The sequence below is a fragment of the Schistocerca nitens genome, chromosome 8 (assembly GCF_023898315.1).
Source record: "Schistocerca nitens isolate TAMUIC-IGC-003100 chromosome 8, iqSchNite1.1, whole genome shotgun sequence".
NCBI classification, from domain to species: Eukaryota; Metazoa; Arthropoda; class Insecta; order Orthoptera; family Acrididae; genus Schistocerca; species Schistocerca nitens.
Genome location: NC_064621.1, coordinates 61,913,145 through 61,929,978, shown reverse-complemented (window position 1 = coordinate 61,929,978; position 16,834 = coordinate 61,913,145). Strand labels below are relative to the sequence as shown.

Genomic DNA, 16,834 nt, shown 5'->3' with positions numbered 1-16,834 from the left:
AGTCGCGGGAGGATGCGGCATGGTCACCCTGACAGTTCACACAACGAGGAGACGGAGGTGGACAGTCACCCTCATGGGCATCCCTGCCACAAGTGACACATTTAGCCGCATTGGAACAAGACTGTCGAGTGTGATTGAAATGCTGACACTGGTAGCAGCGCGTAGGTGTCGGGACATAGGGGCGAACAGAAATAACCTCGTAGCCCGCCTTTATGCGCGATGGCAGCTTAACACTATCGAAGGTTAAGAAAAGTGTCCGGGTCGGTACAAGGTCATTGTTGACCTTTTTCATGACCCGATGGACAGCCGTCACGCCCTGCTCAGCGAGGAAAGATTGAATCTCCTCGTCAGTCAAACCGTCGAGGGATCTAGTGTAGACCACACCACGAGACGAATTCAAAGTTCGGTGAGCCTCCACCCGGACAGGGAATGTGTACAGGAGTGTGGCCCGAAGCAGTTTTTGTGCCTGAAAGGCGCTCTCAGTTTCTAGTAATAAGGTACCGTTATGCAACCTGGTACAAGATTTGACAGATCCGGCTATGGCATCTACGCCCTTCTGGATAACGAAAGGGTTGACAGAGGAAAAATCCTTTCCGTCCTCAGATCGAGAAACTACGAGGAACTGTGGGGCAGGCGGTAGTATTTTTGTCACTGTTGGCTGGTCACGTTTCCGTTTGTGGGTCGAAGTCGAAAGCGATGGAGTAGAATCCATTGCGGAGGAATCCCCCATGATTGCCAGCGTCTCCGATGGCGCGCTCCTTCCTTGTGGGGACCCTCTCAGAGGGCACTCCCGCCTTAGGTGAATGTTTACACCTCAGGTCACACCTCCCGAGAAACAGACGGAGGGACCAATCGGCATGGTCAGAAGGTATCAGCTCAGGCAATCACCCCTCCCCGGGCCTGGCCTTTACCAGGGGGTACACGCGTGCCTTACATGTCTACCCAGGGCGGGGACTTACGCGTTACCCCGTCACCGGCTACGCGTGCGAACGCGTGGGTCGGCCTTCAGACACGCACAGGGAGGAAGGAAGAAGAGGAAAAAGAAGAGAGAGGAAGAAAGAGGACAGACTGTCTCAAACGCCGAGGCGGAGACCAGAGAAGGCAAGGAGAAGAAGGCAATGAGAAAGCAAGGAGAAGGAGGCAAGGAGAAGGCAAGGAGAAGAAGGCAATGAGAAGGCAAGGAGAAGAAGGCAATGAGAAGGCAAGGAGAAGTCAAGGGAAAAAGTAAGGAAGACAGTGAAGTGGAGAAGAGCAAAGAAAGGAACCAACAAAAGGAAGGAAGAAACGAGAAGTGAAAAACCAAAAAGACCACGATTATAGGTCGTGAAACCGTCCGTCTCCGGACGCAGGCGCTAACTACCCCCGTGAGGGGGATGGACTCCTTTTAGTCGCCTCTTACGACAGGCAGGAATACCTCGGGCCTATTCTAATCCCCGGACCCGCAGGGGGGTGGCACACAATGGAAAGACTGATGTGAATTTACTACGGCATGAGTAGGCTGCTTCCCTACACTTTCTCTGCTTAGTACTGGCTCACCAAAAGAGCTCTTGATATTCATATAGCTGCTGCTCTTTTCTCCAAAGGTTTCTTTAAATTTCCAACAGGTAGCAACCTCCTCATAGTCATATATGTTTCTACAGCTTTTCTTTTGTCCTCTAGCCCTTCTTGCTTTGTCATTTTGCACTTTTCTGCCAAACTCCTTATTTCAGCGCAACCCACTTATCATCATAGGATGCTGACTCAGTTTTCCAGGTGGGTCAAGGGGAGACCATGAAGACCTTAGGGGGAATAATGTAATGCTTGTAGACGTGAAGGGTAGCTTTCCGCACTGACTGCATTTAGTGCAAGTGGCATGGCAGCAATTTCATTGCTCTGGAGTCATCAGGAGGTGTGCTGGATGTGTGCGGTGATGAAGCCTAAAACTGGGATTGTATCAAAGAACATTGTACAGACCATTTTATCCAAGGAGATACCATCATCGTAAATCATTCAATAGAACTGCATGTCCTCAGGACGTATAATCGCTGTAGTTTCCACATGTTTTCATCCATTAAGGGCCATCATGAAACTGCTTTAATTTTTGGTCCTACAAAAATGGTTCAAATGGCTCTGAGCAATATGGGACTTAACATCTGAGGTCATCAGTCCCCTAGAACTTAAAACTACTTAAACCTAACTAACCTAAGGACATCACAGACATCCATGCCTGAGGCAGGATTCGAACCTGCAACCACAGCAGTCGCGTGGTTCCAGACTGAAGCACCTAGAACCGCTCGGCCACCGCGAACGGCTTGGTCCTACAGTTCAGTGACAAATGCAACACTATTGATATGAGTTTGTACATTTTCACATTTATTCAAATTAATTTACACTTGAATATGACTAGTTCTCGCGATACCTTTCCATTATACTAGTATTTTGTTAGTTAGAATTCCACCAGTAATACTCAACCAATCAGTTAACTTTCCCTCAAGACAGTAACATCTGTAAACCAAGTTAGTGACTGATTATAACTGGTGCTAGACAGTGGTGAAATAACTTGTTAATAGTTGTATAACAAGTTTGTGACTTACGTCTCTCCTCATCACATTTCCACACAGCACTGACTGACTATCTAAATAAGTTCTTACCAAAAAAATACACATGTTCACTCATACATGTTTGTGAGCTGGTGGTGAGACACAAACTTTTGCATTTAGTACATTAAATATCTACAGCTCTTTCATTGAGATGTAGACCAGTTAATGTACTGGCTGCAGATATTATCACTGACACACTGACAATCATGATTATGCTGACTGCCATTGAGACATTACCTGGGTGACTTCTAGCCATGAACTTTATGCACATACATGTTATCTTACTCAATGTGACCTTCATCTTCAGGTGTGGATCAGGTGGGAGCTAGGCATAAATTATGGTATAAAATGCAATCAGAATGAACAGCACTCGCAGACTCACTTTTATCGACATTGAAATATTAGCTGTGTCATAGTTCGAATCCAACATTTTGCATGTAAGAGTGGATGCTAACACATAGATGTTAACTGATTGAATTCTAGCTGTTAACTCCAGACCCATTATTGGGTGGAAGTATATAAAGGCAGATGTACAAATAATTAATGAATTCAGTAATTACATTTTACTTTACAATAATATAATGTCCAAATTTAGTAGTGGGGTCAACCTACTTAGCCCAACAATAACATTGGCTTACTGTATGCCAAATGTTTATAAAAGTATTAAAGTTCAAAGTACTATTTTATTAATACACTGCACACCAACACAGTGGTTTTCTGAATTTCACATAAAATTCTCAGATTAAAAATTTTTCTAATTTATTAAATTTCTTAATTAGTGGTACAATCTGAATCAGAGTACAATGTCAAATCTGGGAAATAAACAAGCTAAGGCCTCAAATGACAAAAGTAATGTCATGTGGGTCAAAACTTGAATTACAAATATTTTCCTGTTTTATAAGTTTTCAGGGAAAGAACACTGCTTATGGGAAAGAGTAAAACTATAGCTATCCAATAAGCTAGGTCTTTCTGTGAATAAACTGTTGCTGGTTTACAACATTTTTATGATTACATGTTATTGGAACAACTCCAGTTCTTAATTTCTCTCAACTAACAAGGTTTTAGGCAAAACTAAATACACCATTAGAATCATCTGATATGAATTATGACGTGAATAATAACATTATGTAAAGTAATGCACAAATAATAATCTGGCAACTTTATGTACACAAGAACATGCAGCGTGTGTGTAGGTGGAAGCAACCAAAGATGAGAAAACAAATTATTTATCTAAAGGAGTAGAAAGGTTATAAAAGGATTAAGCCTATCTTGCTACAATTCAACAACTGCCCCTGAAATTACTGAAATTACTGCTGTCTCTTTTCCAGTACCATGTGTTAGTCTGAACTCTACACAGGTAACCCTCTGGTGTGCCTGCTGGTTATATCATTGAGACACTCAAGCCACCCATCCTGGCAATGTGCAAGATTTGTGTAGGGAACATAGTAATATTTTAATATAGTCATATAAAATGCTTTGTACTAGTTAGTTTTCTCTTGTCTAGCTCTGTTTCTTCAATATTACATTACAAAAATAGCAAACAATAACTACTACATTATTTGGCATTGAGATAAAAAGTTTTATAGTGCTGAAGCACATGCAGCAAGAAATCAACCTGTTGTTTTGTCCTTGTACATTGAGTACAACAAATATGAGTAACTGACTGTCATAAGGAATCTTCATTCTTACTATCTTTACACAAGACAATGAAAATTATAACACTAATATCAATCAGAACTGTGGTGTCACCGCCAGACACCACACTTGCTAGGTGGTAGCCTTTAAATCGGCCGCGGTCCATTAGTATACGTCGGACCCGCGTGTCGCCACTGTCAGTGATTGCAGACCGAGCGCCACCACACGGCAGGTCTAGAGAGACTTCCTAGCACTCGCCCCAGTTGTACAGCCGACTTTGCTAGCGATGCTACACTGACAAATACGCTCTCATTTGCCGAGACGATAGTTAGCTTAGCCTTCAGCTACGTCATTTGCTACGACCTAGCAAGGCGCCATTACCAGTTTATATTGAGCATATTAATGTACCGTCAAGATCGATGTACTCCAATTATGGATTCAAGTTAAGTATTACAGCAACTGCATCCGTTTTTCTAAGTTCTCATTTCTCTGACCTGTTCCAGACCTCACGCCAGTCTGCGTGTAATTAAACGCGTGCATTTCGGCCTCCTCTAGCAATACGGTGTTGGCTCTTCTGCCAACACACCACATGGCAACGAGTCTACAAAGGGTCTTCTTCTTTATACTTGCTTAAATTACTCGTGTCATGGCTTCGCCACAATCTCCAGATGTACTGTCCGAATTTTATCGCTTGCAGAATCAGCAGACGCAGGCCTTATTGGATGCCCTTGGACAGCTCATCCAGGGTCAACGTGCGATGCAAACTGATGCGGCGGCCGCCGCTTCACCTCTACCGCAGCCACAACAAGCAGTTGCACCACCTTTTCGTCCTTTTGATGCTGCGCTGGAAAGCTGGACGGAGTGGTCACGCCAATTTGGATTCCATCTCGCCGCCTACAGAATTCAAGGTAACTAGCGGCAGCCTTTCTTCTTAGCATGCGTCGGTGTATCCACGTACCGAGTGATCGTGAAATTATTTCCCCGACGCGACGTAGCAACTCTGTCCTACGAAGATATTTTGCCTGCATTAGATGCCTATTTCAAAGAATCAGTCAATGTAGTTGCGAAAAGGTATACCTTCTTTCGTACAAAACGTACGGCCGGTCAGAGTGGGAGTGGGTTGCAACTTTGCAAGGCCTTACTAGGGATTGTGCTTTTGAGTGTGAATGTGGACTCCCTTATTCAGATACTATGGTGCGTGATGCAATTGCACAGAACGTTTCTGATGGTCGTATCAGAGAACAGATTTTGAAACTAGTCAATCCCTCCCTTCAACAAGTGATGGACATATTGGATCGGCAGGACACACTTGACTTTGCTCAGGAATCATTTGAAATTTCGCCAGCTGTGTGTCACATTAACCGGCCCGCCAGGCGAGCTGCACGGAACAGTAACCAGCCCTCGCGCTCGTCCGCGCAGCTGCCGCCAAGCTCTCCGCTACGTTTGCCGCGCAAGCAAGCAAATGCAGTGCTAAAGTCATGCCTGCGGTGTGCTACTAGACATTCGCGTGAGAACTGCTCATCACGCCAAGCTATTTGCTTTTTCTGTCATAAAAAAGGACATGTTCAAAGTGTTTGCCAGAAAAAGCTCAGATCGGACACTAGCAACCTTTCCAGGCCCTTTGCTTCACGCCGGAATCGAACCAAGAATACTCGGGCTCGTGAACCTTCACCCATGGACATTCATGTAGTTAATTCCACTCTGCCCAGTGCCACTCTCTCTAGCAGTGACTGTGTTCGTCCCACAAAAAGTATGCGTCAACATCGACGGAAATCACGTCAAGTCGCAAGTGATTCTGTGCCAGTGTCAGTTCCCGTTGCACGAGACAGTTGCCCTTGTCGTCAGCAGGACAATAAACTTTTTGTGGACTTGGATATTCAAGGCCAAGTGATACCGTTCCAGCTTGATACAGGAGCTGCGGTTTCACTAATCAATCACGACACGTACCAACAGCTGGGCAAACCTCCATTGCGTGCCGCAAATGTTACGCTAACTACATATTCAGGTCACAAGATCCCTGCGTTAGGACAGTGCAGCCTTCTTGCAACATACAAGGGACAAACAAAACTTGTGTCATTGTACGTCCTTAGTTCTTCTTCTGCAGTGAGCTTGTTTGGTTTAGATTTATTTCAGTTGTTTAACTTGTCTATAGTAAATCAGGTCCTATCAGTGAATCAGACTGTGCCTTCAGCCAGTGTTTCTCGTCTATGTGAAGAATTTGCAGACATTTTTGCACCGGGCCTAGGTTGCGCTAAGAACTATAAAGCACATTTGGAACTGAAAGTAAAAGCGCAACCGAAATTTTTCAGAGCGCGCAGTGTTCCCCACACATTGCGTGATGAGGTCGCAAGAACATTACACGAATTGGAATCACAAGATGTAATTGAACGTGTGCAGGCTTCTCTCTGGGCCTCACCCTTAGTAATTTTGCCAAAACCTTCTGGAAAATTGAGACTATGTGTGGACTTCAAAGCTACAGTGAATCCACAACTAGTGATTGCAACTTTTCCTTTACCCCGCCCAGAAGATCTTTTTGACAAACTGTGCCCGGGTAAATATTTTTCGAAGTTGGACCTAGCAGATGCGTACTTGCAAATACCAGTGGACAACAAATCCCAGCATGTCTTGGTGGTTAACAAGCATCATGGTTTGTACCGCTTCAAAAGACTGCCATTCGGGTGTGCATCCGCCCCTGCACTGATTCAGCAATATCTGCAAACTGTTTGTGCGTCGGTCCCTACTGCAGCAAACTATCTGGACAATATTGTGATCTCCGGAAAGACAGAAGAAGAACATTTAGCCAATCTCAGAACATTATTTCAGGTCTTGCGCCAAAATGGTATTCGCTTACGGAAGGACAAATGTGTGTTTTTTGCTCGTGACTTACCCTATCTGGGACATGTAATCAATGTCCAAGGCATACATCCCAGTCCCGAGCACCTCCGTGCCATACAAGACTTGCCATCGCCGCAGAATTTGAAGCAGCGACAGAGTGTGTTGGGAGAAAATTAATTATTACCACAGATATGTGCCACATACCTCTTCCATTTCAGCTCCGCTTCATCGCTTACGGCATAAAGGTGTTCCGTTTGTCTGGACGACGGAATGCGAACGCGCCTTTCGCCAGTTGAAATCGGCATTGCTTTCAAAACTTGCCTTACGCCATTCGATCCCCAGAAACCCCTTTTGTTGATGGTGGATGCATCGGATTTCGGGATCGGTGCTGTGCTTGCGCACAAAGATGGATCGCATGATCGCCCTATTGCCTTTGCGTCCAAATTGCTCTCGTCTGCGCAAAGAAATTATTCACAGATCGAGAAAGAAGCTTTGGCTCTCGTATTTGGTGTTACAAAGTTTCATGATTTCTTGTATGGTCGTCACTTTACCATCATCCCAGACCACAAACCTTTGACATCGCTTTTTCATCCGAACAACCCTGTACCTCCACGTACAGCCTAGAAATTTATTCGCTGGTCAATTTTCCACTTGCAGTAGCGCTACAATATCTTGTATTGGTCCACTGCTAAGCACGGAAACGTTGATACGTTGTCCCGTTTGCCTGTTGCTGAGGATAGAGCATTCGATTCTTCCGAACTTACTTGCTTGTTCATTGATTCGGAAACCGATGACGTGGTTGAATAGTTTCCGATTGATTTTCGTCGTGTAGCTACAGCCACAGCTGCTGACCCTGTCCTTGCTACCGTTTTGCGTTTTGTTGCTACGCAATGGCCCTTGTCAAAATCACGGATCGAGGATCCGTTGGTTCGCCGATTTTTTGCTCACAAGAAGAGACTTTTTGTTCGATGTGGTGTTTTGCTGTTGCGTTCTGATAATGATCAGTCCAGGGTCGTGGTCCCACGTTCGTTACAGTCCTCTGTCTTACGGCTTCTCCACCAAGGACATTGGGGTATAGTGCGAACGAAACAACTTGCTCGTCAGCACTGTACTTGGGTCGGAATCGATGCTGCGATTACGGATATGTGCTCTTCTTGCATGGCGTGTGCCGAACAACAATCCGCACCACCACGGAAATTCTTTGCATGGCCGAACGCCACTTCCCCTTGGCAACGCTTGCACATCGATTTTGCTGGTCCATTCTGGAATGCTCGATGGTTGGCTGTGGTCGATTCCTTCAGTAATTTTCCTTTTGTTGTCCGGATGTCTTCCACGACGTCATCTGCCACCATCCAAGCATTATCCGCTATCTTCTGCATTGAAGGTCTTCCGCAGACTATTGTTTCCGACAATGGCCCACAATTCATGTCTGCAGAATTTGTCATTCTGCAAGGCCAATGGTATTCAACATCTGACATCCGCGTCGTTTTCGCATCACTCAACCGGTGCCGCTGAATGATTGGTCCGGACTTTCAAGTCACAGATGTTGAAGTTGAAAGAGTCTCATTCTCAGGAGGACGCCTTTTGCTCTTCTTGTCTTCGTATCGCTCTCAGCCCCGAGATGGTCGCTCGCCGGCTGAGTTGCTCCACGGTCGTCCTCATCGAACCTTGATGTCTTTGCTACATCCGCCGCATCAGGTTCCTGTGCAGCGGCAGCCACCTGTTTTTGCTCCAGGCGACGTTGTCTACTATCGTCACTACCGAGTTTCACGGTGTTGGCTCGAAGGGCGCATTCTTCGCTGCCTCAGACGCGCTATGTATCTGGTTTTGGGGGCCTCTTGTGAGGTGCGTTGGCATCTCAATCAGCTGCGCCTCTGTCCTCGCATGGGTTCTGCTGCTCCCCGTCTGGTTTCAGCGACGGTGCCGTCTGGTCAGCGCCCTGGGGACCCATATACTGGCTCGCCTCATCCCCAGGTGTTACTGACGATGCCTTCCATTTTGCCCCATGGCGACGTGCCGCCGTCGCCGGTCCTCCCGCCGGCGCCGGCCGCAGTGGACGCTTCGCTGCAGCTGCCAAGCGCCTCCCTGGGTCATGCGCCGCCGATCGCTTCCCGTGACCAGCTGTCCTCCGACATGGAACTCTTGCCCACTCCGGACCAGATGTCGTCTTCGCCCGTCGGGTACCTCGACGCGATGGAGGTCGACCCTTCGGCCCCTCCTGTCTCTCTACGGGCGCATACACCGCATGTTGGCGTGCACCCTGGACTAGGTTTTCAGGCGTTTCCTAGCTCCCCTCGGACCGAATGGCCGGGTGCGGGTGGCACAGCCTCGCCTGTTGTTAGGCTCCCCACCTCGTCGCATACGTCAACATGGGGTCCTCCCCACGGCGGGCGGAAGCCTTATGACACAACCGTTCGCCGATTTGCGGGGGAGGAATGTGGTGTCACTGCCAGACACCACATTTGCTAGGTGGTAGCCTTTAAATCGGCCGCGGTCCATTAGTATACGTCGGACCCGCGTGTCGCCACTGTCAGTGATTGCAGACCGAGCGCCACCACACGGCAGGTCTAGAGAGACTTCCTAGCACTCGCCCCAGTTGTACAGCCGACTTTGCTAGCGATGCTACACTGACAAATACGCTCTCATTTGCCGAGACGATAGTTAGCATAGCCTTCAGCTACGTCATTTGCTACGACCTAACAAGGCGCCATTACCAGTTTATATTGAGCAAATTAATGTACCGTCAAGAGCGATGTACTCCAATTATGGATTCAAGTTAAGTATTACAGCAACTGCGTCCGTTTTTCTAAGTTCTCATTTCTCTGACCTGTTCCAGACCTCACGCCAGTCTGCGTGTAATTAAACGCGTGCATTTCGGCCTCCTCTAGCAATACGGTGTTGGCTCTTCTGCCAACACAGCGAGAACATTGTGGAATTTTAATTCATCTGTAAAGAAGTACATTCCAAATACATCTACAACATATATATATAAAAAATAACACCAGTAAAATATGTTAAAAGTAATTCCTGCATATATTTTTCATATTTTTCAAGGAAAATTTTACTATAAATTCATATGTAAAGTATATGGAAGTTAAACTGCAGAGAAGAAGATAGCTACTTGTCCATTACATTTGTAAGTCTGGTGAAATACCAATGAAAAACTGAATTTCATGAAAAACACAATTTCAAAGTCTCTTTCTGTGACAACACACTGGACCCAAAATAACATTTTTTTACTGGACCAGACAAATGGTTGCTGAAACATCACTATCTAGAATGCCAACTTTGATTGTTTCGCAGTCAACTCTTTCCAAATGATTCAAAACTAAAGCACAACAGAAGCCAATTCCAATTCTGCCATTGTAAGAACACTTTATTGGTACTGCAATCTGGTTATTTCAAGAAGCACTGCCCATCACCTTTCTAACTGACACATTAGTCTGCAACATTAAATAGTTCTGTTGGTCATAAATTAATGTTGTATGAAAATAGTTGTGAAACTTTCAACAGTCTGGCCAGTTTCTGCAATTTAACAGAAGTACTGAAGATTTTTATAACATGAGGTGATGATCTGATGATGTCAGTAGAAATTTGAAATTTAGATCTATCCTACTAGTTTACAACTAAAGACAAAAGTGAGATGTCAGATACCATGTATTTTGCAATGAGTACCAAGAGAAGCAAAATTCAATGTGCTGCATGCATGCACGCGCACACACACACACACACACACACACACACACACACACACAGAGAGAGAGAGAGAGAGAGAGAGAGAGAGAGAGAGAGAGAGAGAGGTTGGGGCGAGAGGGAAATCACTCTCTTACCAAAGGAAAAATATAAAATTAAATAGTCCAGATGCACAGTTAACACAAGCAATACTTAATCTACATCGATAATGTTTTTCTACACAAACTTGAATAGTTTCAAATTACAACTATGTACTGTACATTAATACTTACAGATCCCAGCTGGGGATCATACAATCTTTGTATTAGTTGCACAACAGTGGACTTTCCACAGCCCGAACTTCCCACTAGGGCAACTGTCTCTCCTGGTTTGATTTTTAGTTCCAGTCCTTGCAGCACCTGCAATATCCCTCAAAAAATTACAAGGGACTGACAGATATTAACCCTGCTACAGATGGACTCTTTGCATTCTGTGCTGAGACTGCTTTTGTTATGGCCGGTGCCTGTGCTGAGAGATGGTGTTCTGGCTGATATGAAAGACTTATCTCACTTTTCGGAAACTATTAGGTGAAAAATTTTTATTGTTGCACATCCTGTAGTCTGATATCTTCACTCAATAAAGAACTGAATTTCTTTTCATTATCCATTATACACATTGTGCTGCATCAAATTATGCAAAATGTTGCCTGTGTTGAGAGATGGCATTCTAGCCAATATGAAATGAAAAAATTTGATTTTTGTACATATTAAAGCCTGATATCTTCACTCAAAGAACTGAATTTCTTTTCATAATTCATCATAGTTACTGCACTGCATCAAACAAAGTAAAACACTGCACAAAATTTTAAAGAGTTCACACAGGTAAGAACACATTGCGTAAGCTTTATGCATGTTTGACATTAGCTCATACACTGCACTGAATGAAATGTATATAATATATCAAAATTTTCTTTAAAATTGAGAGCAGAACGAGATCTCATTTTATTCTTCAGTTAATGGGTCTTACATCCAAAGGATGCTTGCACACAATGTACCCACTCATGTCCTTGTGCATCGCAGATCATGTGGTCATAACAATTGCCATATTCACAAGCAATTCACGATACAGAATTGAGGTTTTCTGCAAAAGACAGCACACAATGAGACATGTATATTGCATTATAAATACTCGAAACTTATTTATTTACCAAGATATAGAAGTAATTTGTCTGCAGCAGTGAGAGGTCGGCACCTCAGGGAGCATTCAGACGTCCACAGCACTATAGGAAAAGCCAAGTGGTGCACACATACATGTCCACAACATCTGGGCAATGGTGATCAGGATGTGTATACTTGCCCACAGTAGCAAAAGGATCAAATGTGTACACTTGTTTATCTGTGATTCCTCACTATGTCTAGAAACTTTATGATTCATTATGAGGGGGAGGAAGGGGAGATTGTTTTGTGCATTATGTTAGGTCGTCTTTCGTTATGACTCTTTATGTCCTCCATTCATCAGCTTCTGATTATTGTGTCAGCAGATCTGCCATTCTTATTTTAGCGGAATGTTGGATTTTCTGCCCAAGTGCCTGGATATGTGGCAGTCCCGTGGTTATCATAACCTCTTGTAAAAAAATCAGTCTTCTGAAAACACTCCCTGGAGGCACATAGAAGTGAGTGCCTTTAACTTGCAAAAGATGCTCTGTGGTATAATCCATTAGCAGATGGTATGTCATTTGCAGCACATTATTCTGTACTCGCAAGAGCTGAATATGGGGATATGTTACATTCCCTTACAATGTGGTGGTGTTCTTTAAGCGCTGTCTGAGCAGTAACTTGTACAGAATGTCTGTGTGATGTTCTGCTGACTTCCATTTTCACTTTGCTTCAAGCAACCCAGCAAATTCCACCATAGATGCTGTATGTGCTAAAGCCTCAACATTACACAGAGGTAATGTGCACTTCTGAACCAATGTACTATTTCTCGTTGAATTTGGTTGAGGTTTTCAAGTTGGTCAGAAACTTCCATCACTAATAGTAATGGCTTAACTTCTGTATGCATTGAAAGGTAGTAATCACTTTTATTTCAAGGTGGCTAAACAATAATTTATGTCTATAAGGCACCAGTCCAGGTGCCAAGCCATCATATTCCATCCAAATACCACTATGTCAACTGCATACAGAGTAAGCTACGTTCGGTCTGCAAGTGGCACTTTGACTGTAAAAACCAGGCATATGACTGGCCTCAGCAGCAATCTTTGTGACACACCAGCACCGATGTCATCTAGAGAGATCCCATATTGGATACACAGGTGAAAGGTTGTTACCTGAAGATAAGTACAGAGGTGAAAGATATGTGGCAATGGGAAACTGATGATTAAAAGGCTTGCAAACCACAGGCTTTCATAAGCACAGACAACATCCATAAAAGAATTCCCAATGCTCCACTGCATCCATAGCCTCCCCCACAGCACAGAATTTGATAGGCTATGTAATGTACATGCCAATGCTCAACTCCTCCTAGGGATAATTTTTTCCACTTGCTCTTTCAGCAGAACTCTCTCCAAGTATAGCTTCTCACATAATTTTGAAATCAAGAACTGTGGGCTTATTCATCAATAACTCTTTCAGAGATACACCTCTTTGTCTGCCTTTGGTATTGTCACCATCTTTGCATGTTTCCGTGCCTCCAGTTAATGACACGTATGGATCCTTTCTAATGCTTCCCCACTTCATCTTTGTCAACCTTCGTTTTCATTAGAGTATTTGTATTTGAGTAACCTGCTCTTTCTTTAAACTTCCCCAATATATCCCTCTTTCCACTGTAAGGAAGGATCTATTAGTTCCAAAAGCAAGGAACCGTATCTCTCTAAAATTCATATGCATCGATCAGCAGTACTACACATCTTGTCCCTTGAATGTAAATACTCATAATTGCCACCAACTCTGCCTTATAATTTAGAAATATGGAATATGATACAGAAAACAGCTACTATGTAGTAGGACACATTTGGAGGCTGGCACTCAGCCTGTCAGTATTTCGAGTCTTTCCAGTGTTAAGCTGGCAGTTTAACACTGACGGAGTGATGGGGATGAATCATATCACTGGTACCTTGTATAGCTTGAAAAAACTTGTATTCTCTTACTGACCAAATATATTTGGTTTGGTCCTCTGGATGTTCAACCTGCAAGAAACCTACAGCAAAGGCATCAGCCATATTCATGAAATCTCCTCCAATCTGAAATGGTAGTATCTCCTGGCAGCAGTGGGGAAGAGCCTCTAACACCTGCCAGGCTGTGTCATCGTTTAGTTAGGGCATAAAGATCTTGGCAGCCCACACCTGATTTCTGTACATGTTGATAGCAATTTTACTTCATGTAGTGAACAATTATGCAACCACTTCATGACTGGATTTTAAGTTAATTGATGTAAAACCAATTTTATGGGCACTGAAATTGAGCCAATGTGGCTGTGGTTGCCATAAGTGGTCATGCTGGGCTACTGACTGTTATAGTGTTCTATGCAAAATCACGAAGTGGATCTAAGGCCGTTATTACACTATCATATTTCTTTGACAAAGAAATGTGATCAAATATTCATCAAATTTCTCTGACAAAGATATTTGATGTGATGCTTAGAAGGGGTATTACAGAATCGTCATATTTTTCAACAAATTGAAGATGGTAGACAACACCTTGTTATTGTGCACTTGTGCACTGCAGTTGCTAACACCACAATTGCATTGTGTGTGTATTTGGAAGAAAAGCAGCAGCAAAAAAGGAAACATACTTGGATGAAGCCGTATGTATTACGTCGAAATAATAAAAACATTCAGCAAAATTTGTTACGAGAGCACAAACTTTGTTGTGAGAGCTGCAAGTGGAGGACGTCAAGTCTTAAATAAATTACTTACAAATGGATGAGAGAGTATATCAGTCTAATAGATGAGAGTGTATTTCAGTTGCTCAGTGAAGTGCCTTCTCATATTACAAAACAGAATACTCTCTTGAGAAATAGTGGTGATTGTGGACATGAAGTCATCTGCAGCATATTCCACCTGCCCATCAACACACAATTAATAACATGCAACATGCTCCTTGCTATGCCCCCCTCCAGCCCCCATCACCCTAGTCAAAACAAGTGTATTTTAAAAAATAAAGAGAGTCGAAGGAACACACACCAACTTTGAAGCAATGTTTACAAACACATTACAGAGGCACCAAACAGCTATAGTGACACCAATGCTCCAAGTGGTTACATTTCACATTGCAGTGAACAGAAGACATAGGGACTTCATTTGACAACAGGCGAGATATGATAAAGTTTTGTGTTACACCATTAAATTTCTTTGACATACATATTTGACATATCAACTTTGACAAAGAAATATGATACTGTAATACTGGTCTACGGCAGGTGTGGCAATAGAAGACAGAAAAAAGAAAGCTCAAGTTTTAAATTTTACATTTAAGAAAACATTCATGCAGGAGAATTGTACATACACACTGTTGTTTGACCGTTGCACAGATTTCCATATGGACAACATAGTAATAGGGATCCCTAGCACAGAGAAGCAACCGAAAGATTTGAAAATGAATAAGCTGCCTGGTTCAGGTGGAACCCCAATTCGGTTTTATGAAGAGTACTCTACAGCATTGGCCCCTTGCTTTGCTTGCATTTATCATGAATTTCAGGTCCTGTGCAAAGGCTCAAGTAATTGAAAAATAGTCCAGGTGACTCCTGCATGTAAGAAGCAGAAGAGAATGGACCCACAAAATTACACACCACTATCCTTAACATTGGTTTGCTGCACAATTCTTGAACATATTCTCAGTCTGAATACTATAAATTTCCTTGAAACGAAAAAGCTTTTGTCCATGAATCATCACAGTTTTAGAAAGCACTGCTGATGCTGATGCGAAATGCAGCTTGCCCTTTTCTCAAATGATATAGTGCAAATTATGGATGAACAGCAATAGACAGATTCCATGTTTTTAAATTTCTGCAAGCACTGGACACAAAGGCCCACTGCACACTGTTAACAAAGATATGAGCATGTGGAACAGGTTCCCAGATATATGAGCTGCTCAGAGTCTTCATAACTAGTAGAATCCAGTACGTTGTCTTTGACGGCGGGTATTCATCAGAGACAAGGGTATCATTAGGAGTGCCCCACGGAAGTGTGATACGACTGGTTTTATTTTCTGCATGTGTAAGTTATCTGGCAGACAGAACGGGCAACAATCTGAGACTGTTTGCTGATGATGCTGTGGTGTACGGGAAGATGTCATCATTGAGTGACTGTACAAGGATAAAAGATGATTCAGACAAAATTTCTAGTTGGTGTGGTTAATGTAAACAAGTAGGAAAAACAAACCCATAATGTTCGAATACAGTGTAAGTAGTGTTTCACTTGATAAAGTCACTTCATTTAAGAACTGGGTGTAATGTTGCAAAGTGATATGAAGTGGAATGAAATGTAAGGATTCTAGTAGGAAAGGCAAATGGTTGACTCTGGAGAATTTTAGGAACATATGGATCATTCATAAAGGAGAACACCTACAGGACACCAGTGCAATGTACAAGTATTCTTGAGTACTGTTTGAGCATTTTGGACCCACAACAGATCAGCTTAAAGGAAGACATGAAAGCAATTAAAAGGCAGACTGCCAGATTTGTTACCCACAGGTTTGAACAACACACAGTTATTATGGAGATGCTTTAGGAACTCAAATGGGAATCCCTGGAGAGAAGGTGACACACTTTTTCAGGAATGCTAATGAGAAAATTTGGATAACCATCATTTGAAGCTACTGCAGAATGATTCACTGCTGCTAACACACATTTCTCATAAGGGTCACAAAGATAAGAGAAATTAGAGTTCATAAAGAGGCATATGGACAGTTGTTTTGCCTCACTTTATTTGCAAGAGGAACAAGACAGGAAATGACTAATAGTAGTAGAGGGTCTGCTTCTTCTCCATTTGTTGACACAGTGTTTCCTCACTCCCAATATTTTGAAGCTGTGTTATGGGTGCTAGTTCTTGCTCAAATGGGGCCCTGTAAGTCTCCCAGTTGATGACCTGTAGACTGGATCCATATCAAAAGCGAGGC

General features: G+C 43.4%; 1 protein-coding gene across 2 annotated transcripts in view; it reads right to left on the bottom strand.

Annotated features, from left to right (window-relative positions):
* LOC126198441 (multidrug resistance protein homolog 49-like) overlaps nucleotides 1-16,834 on the bottom strand; it is a 439,165-nt gene that overhangs the window by 160,826 nt on the left and 261,505 nt on the right. For both annotated transcript variants that reach the window (XM_049934764.1, XM_049934763.1), the window contains exon 11: nucleotides 11,015-11,140. In XM_049934764.1, coding sequence (XP_049790721.1) covers nucleotides 11,015-11,140 — 126 coding nt within the window. The remainder of the gene's footprint in view (nucleotides 1-11,014; nucleotides 11,141-16,834) is intronic.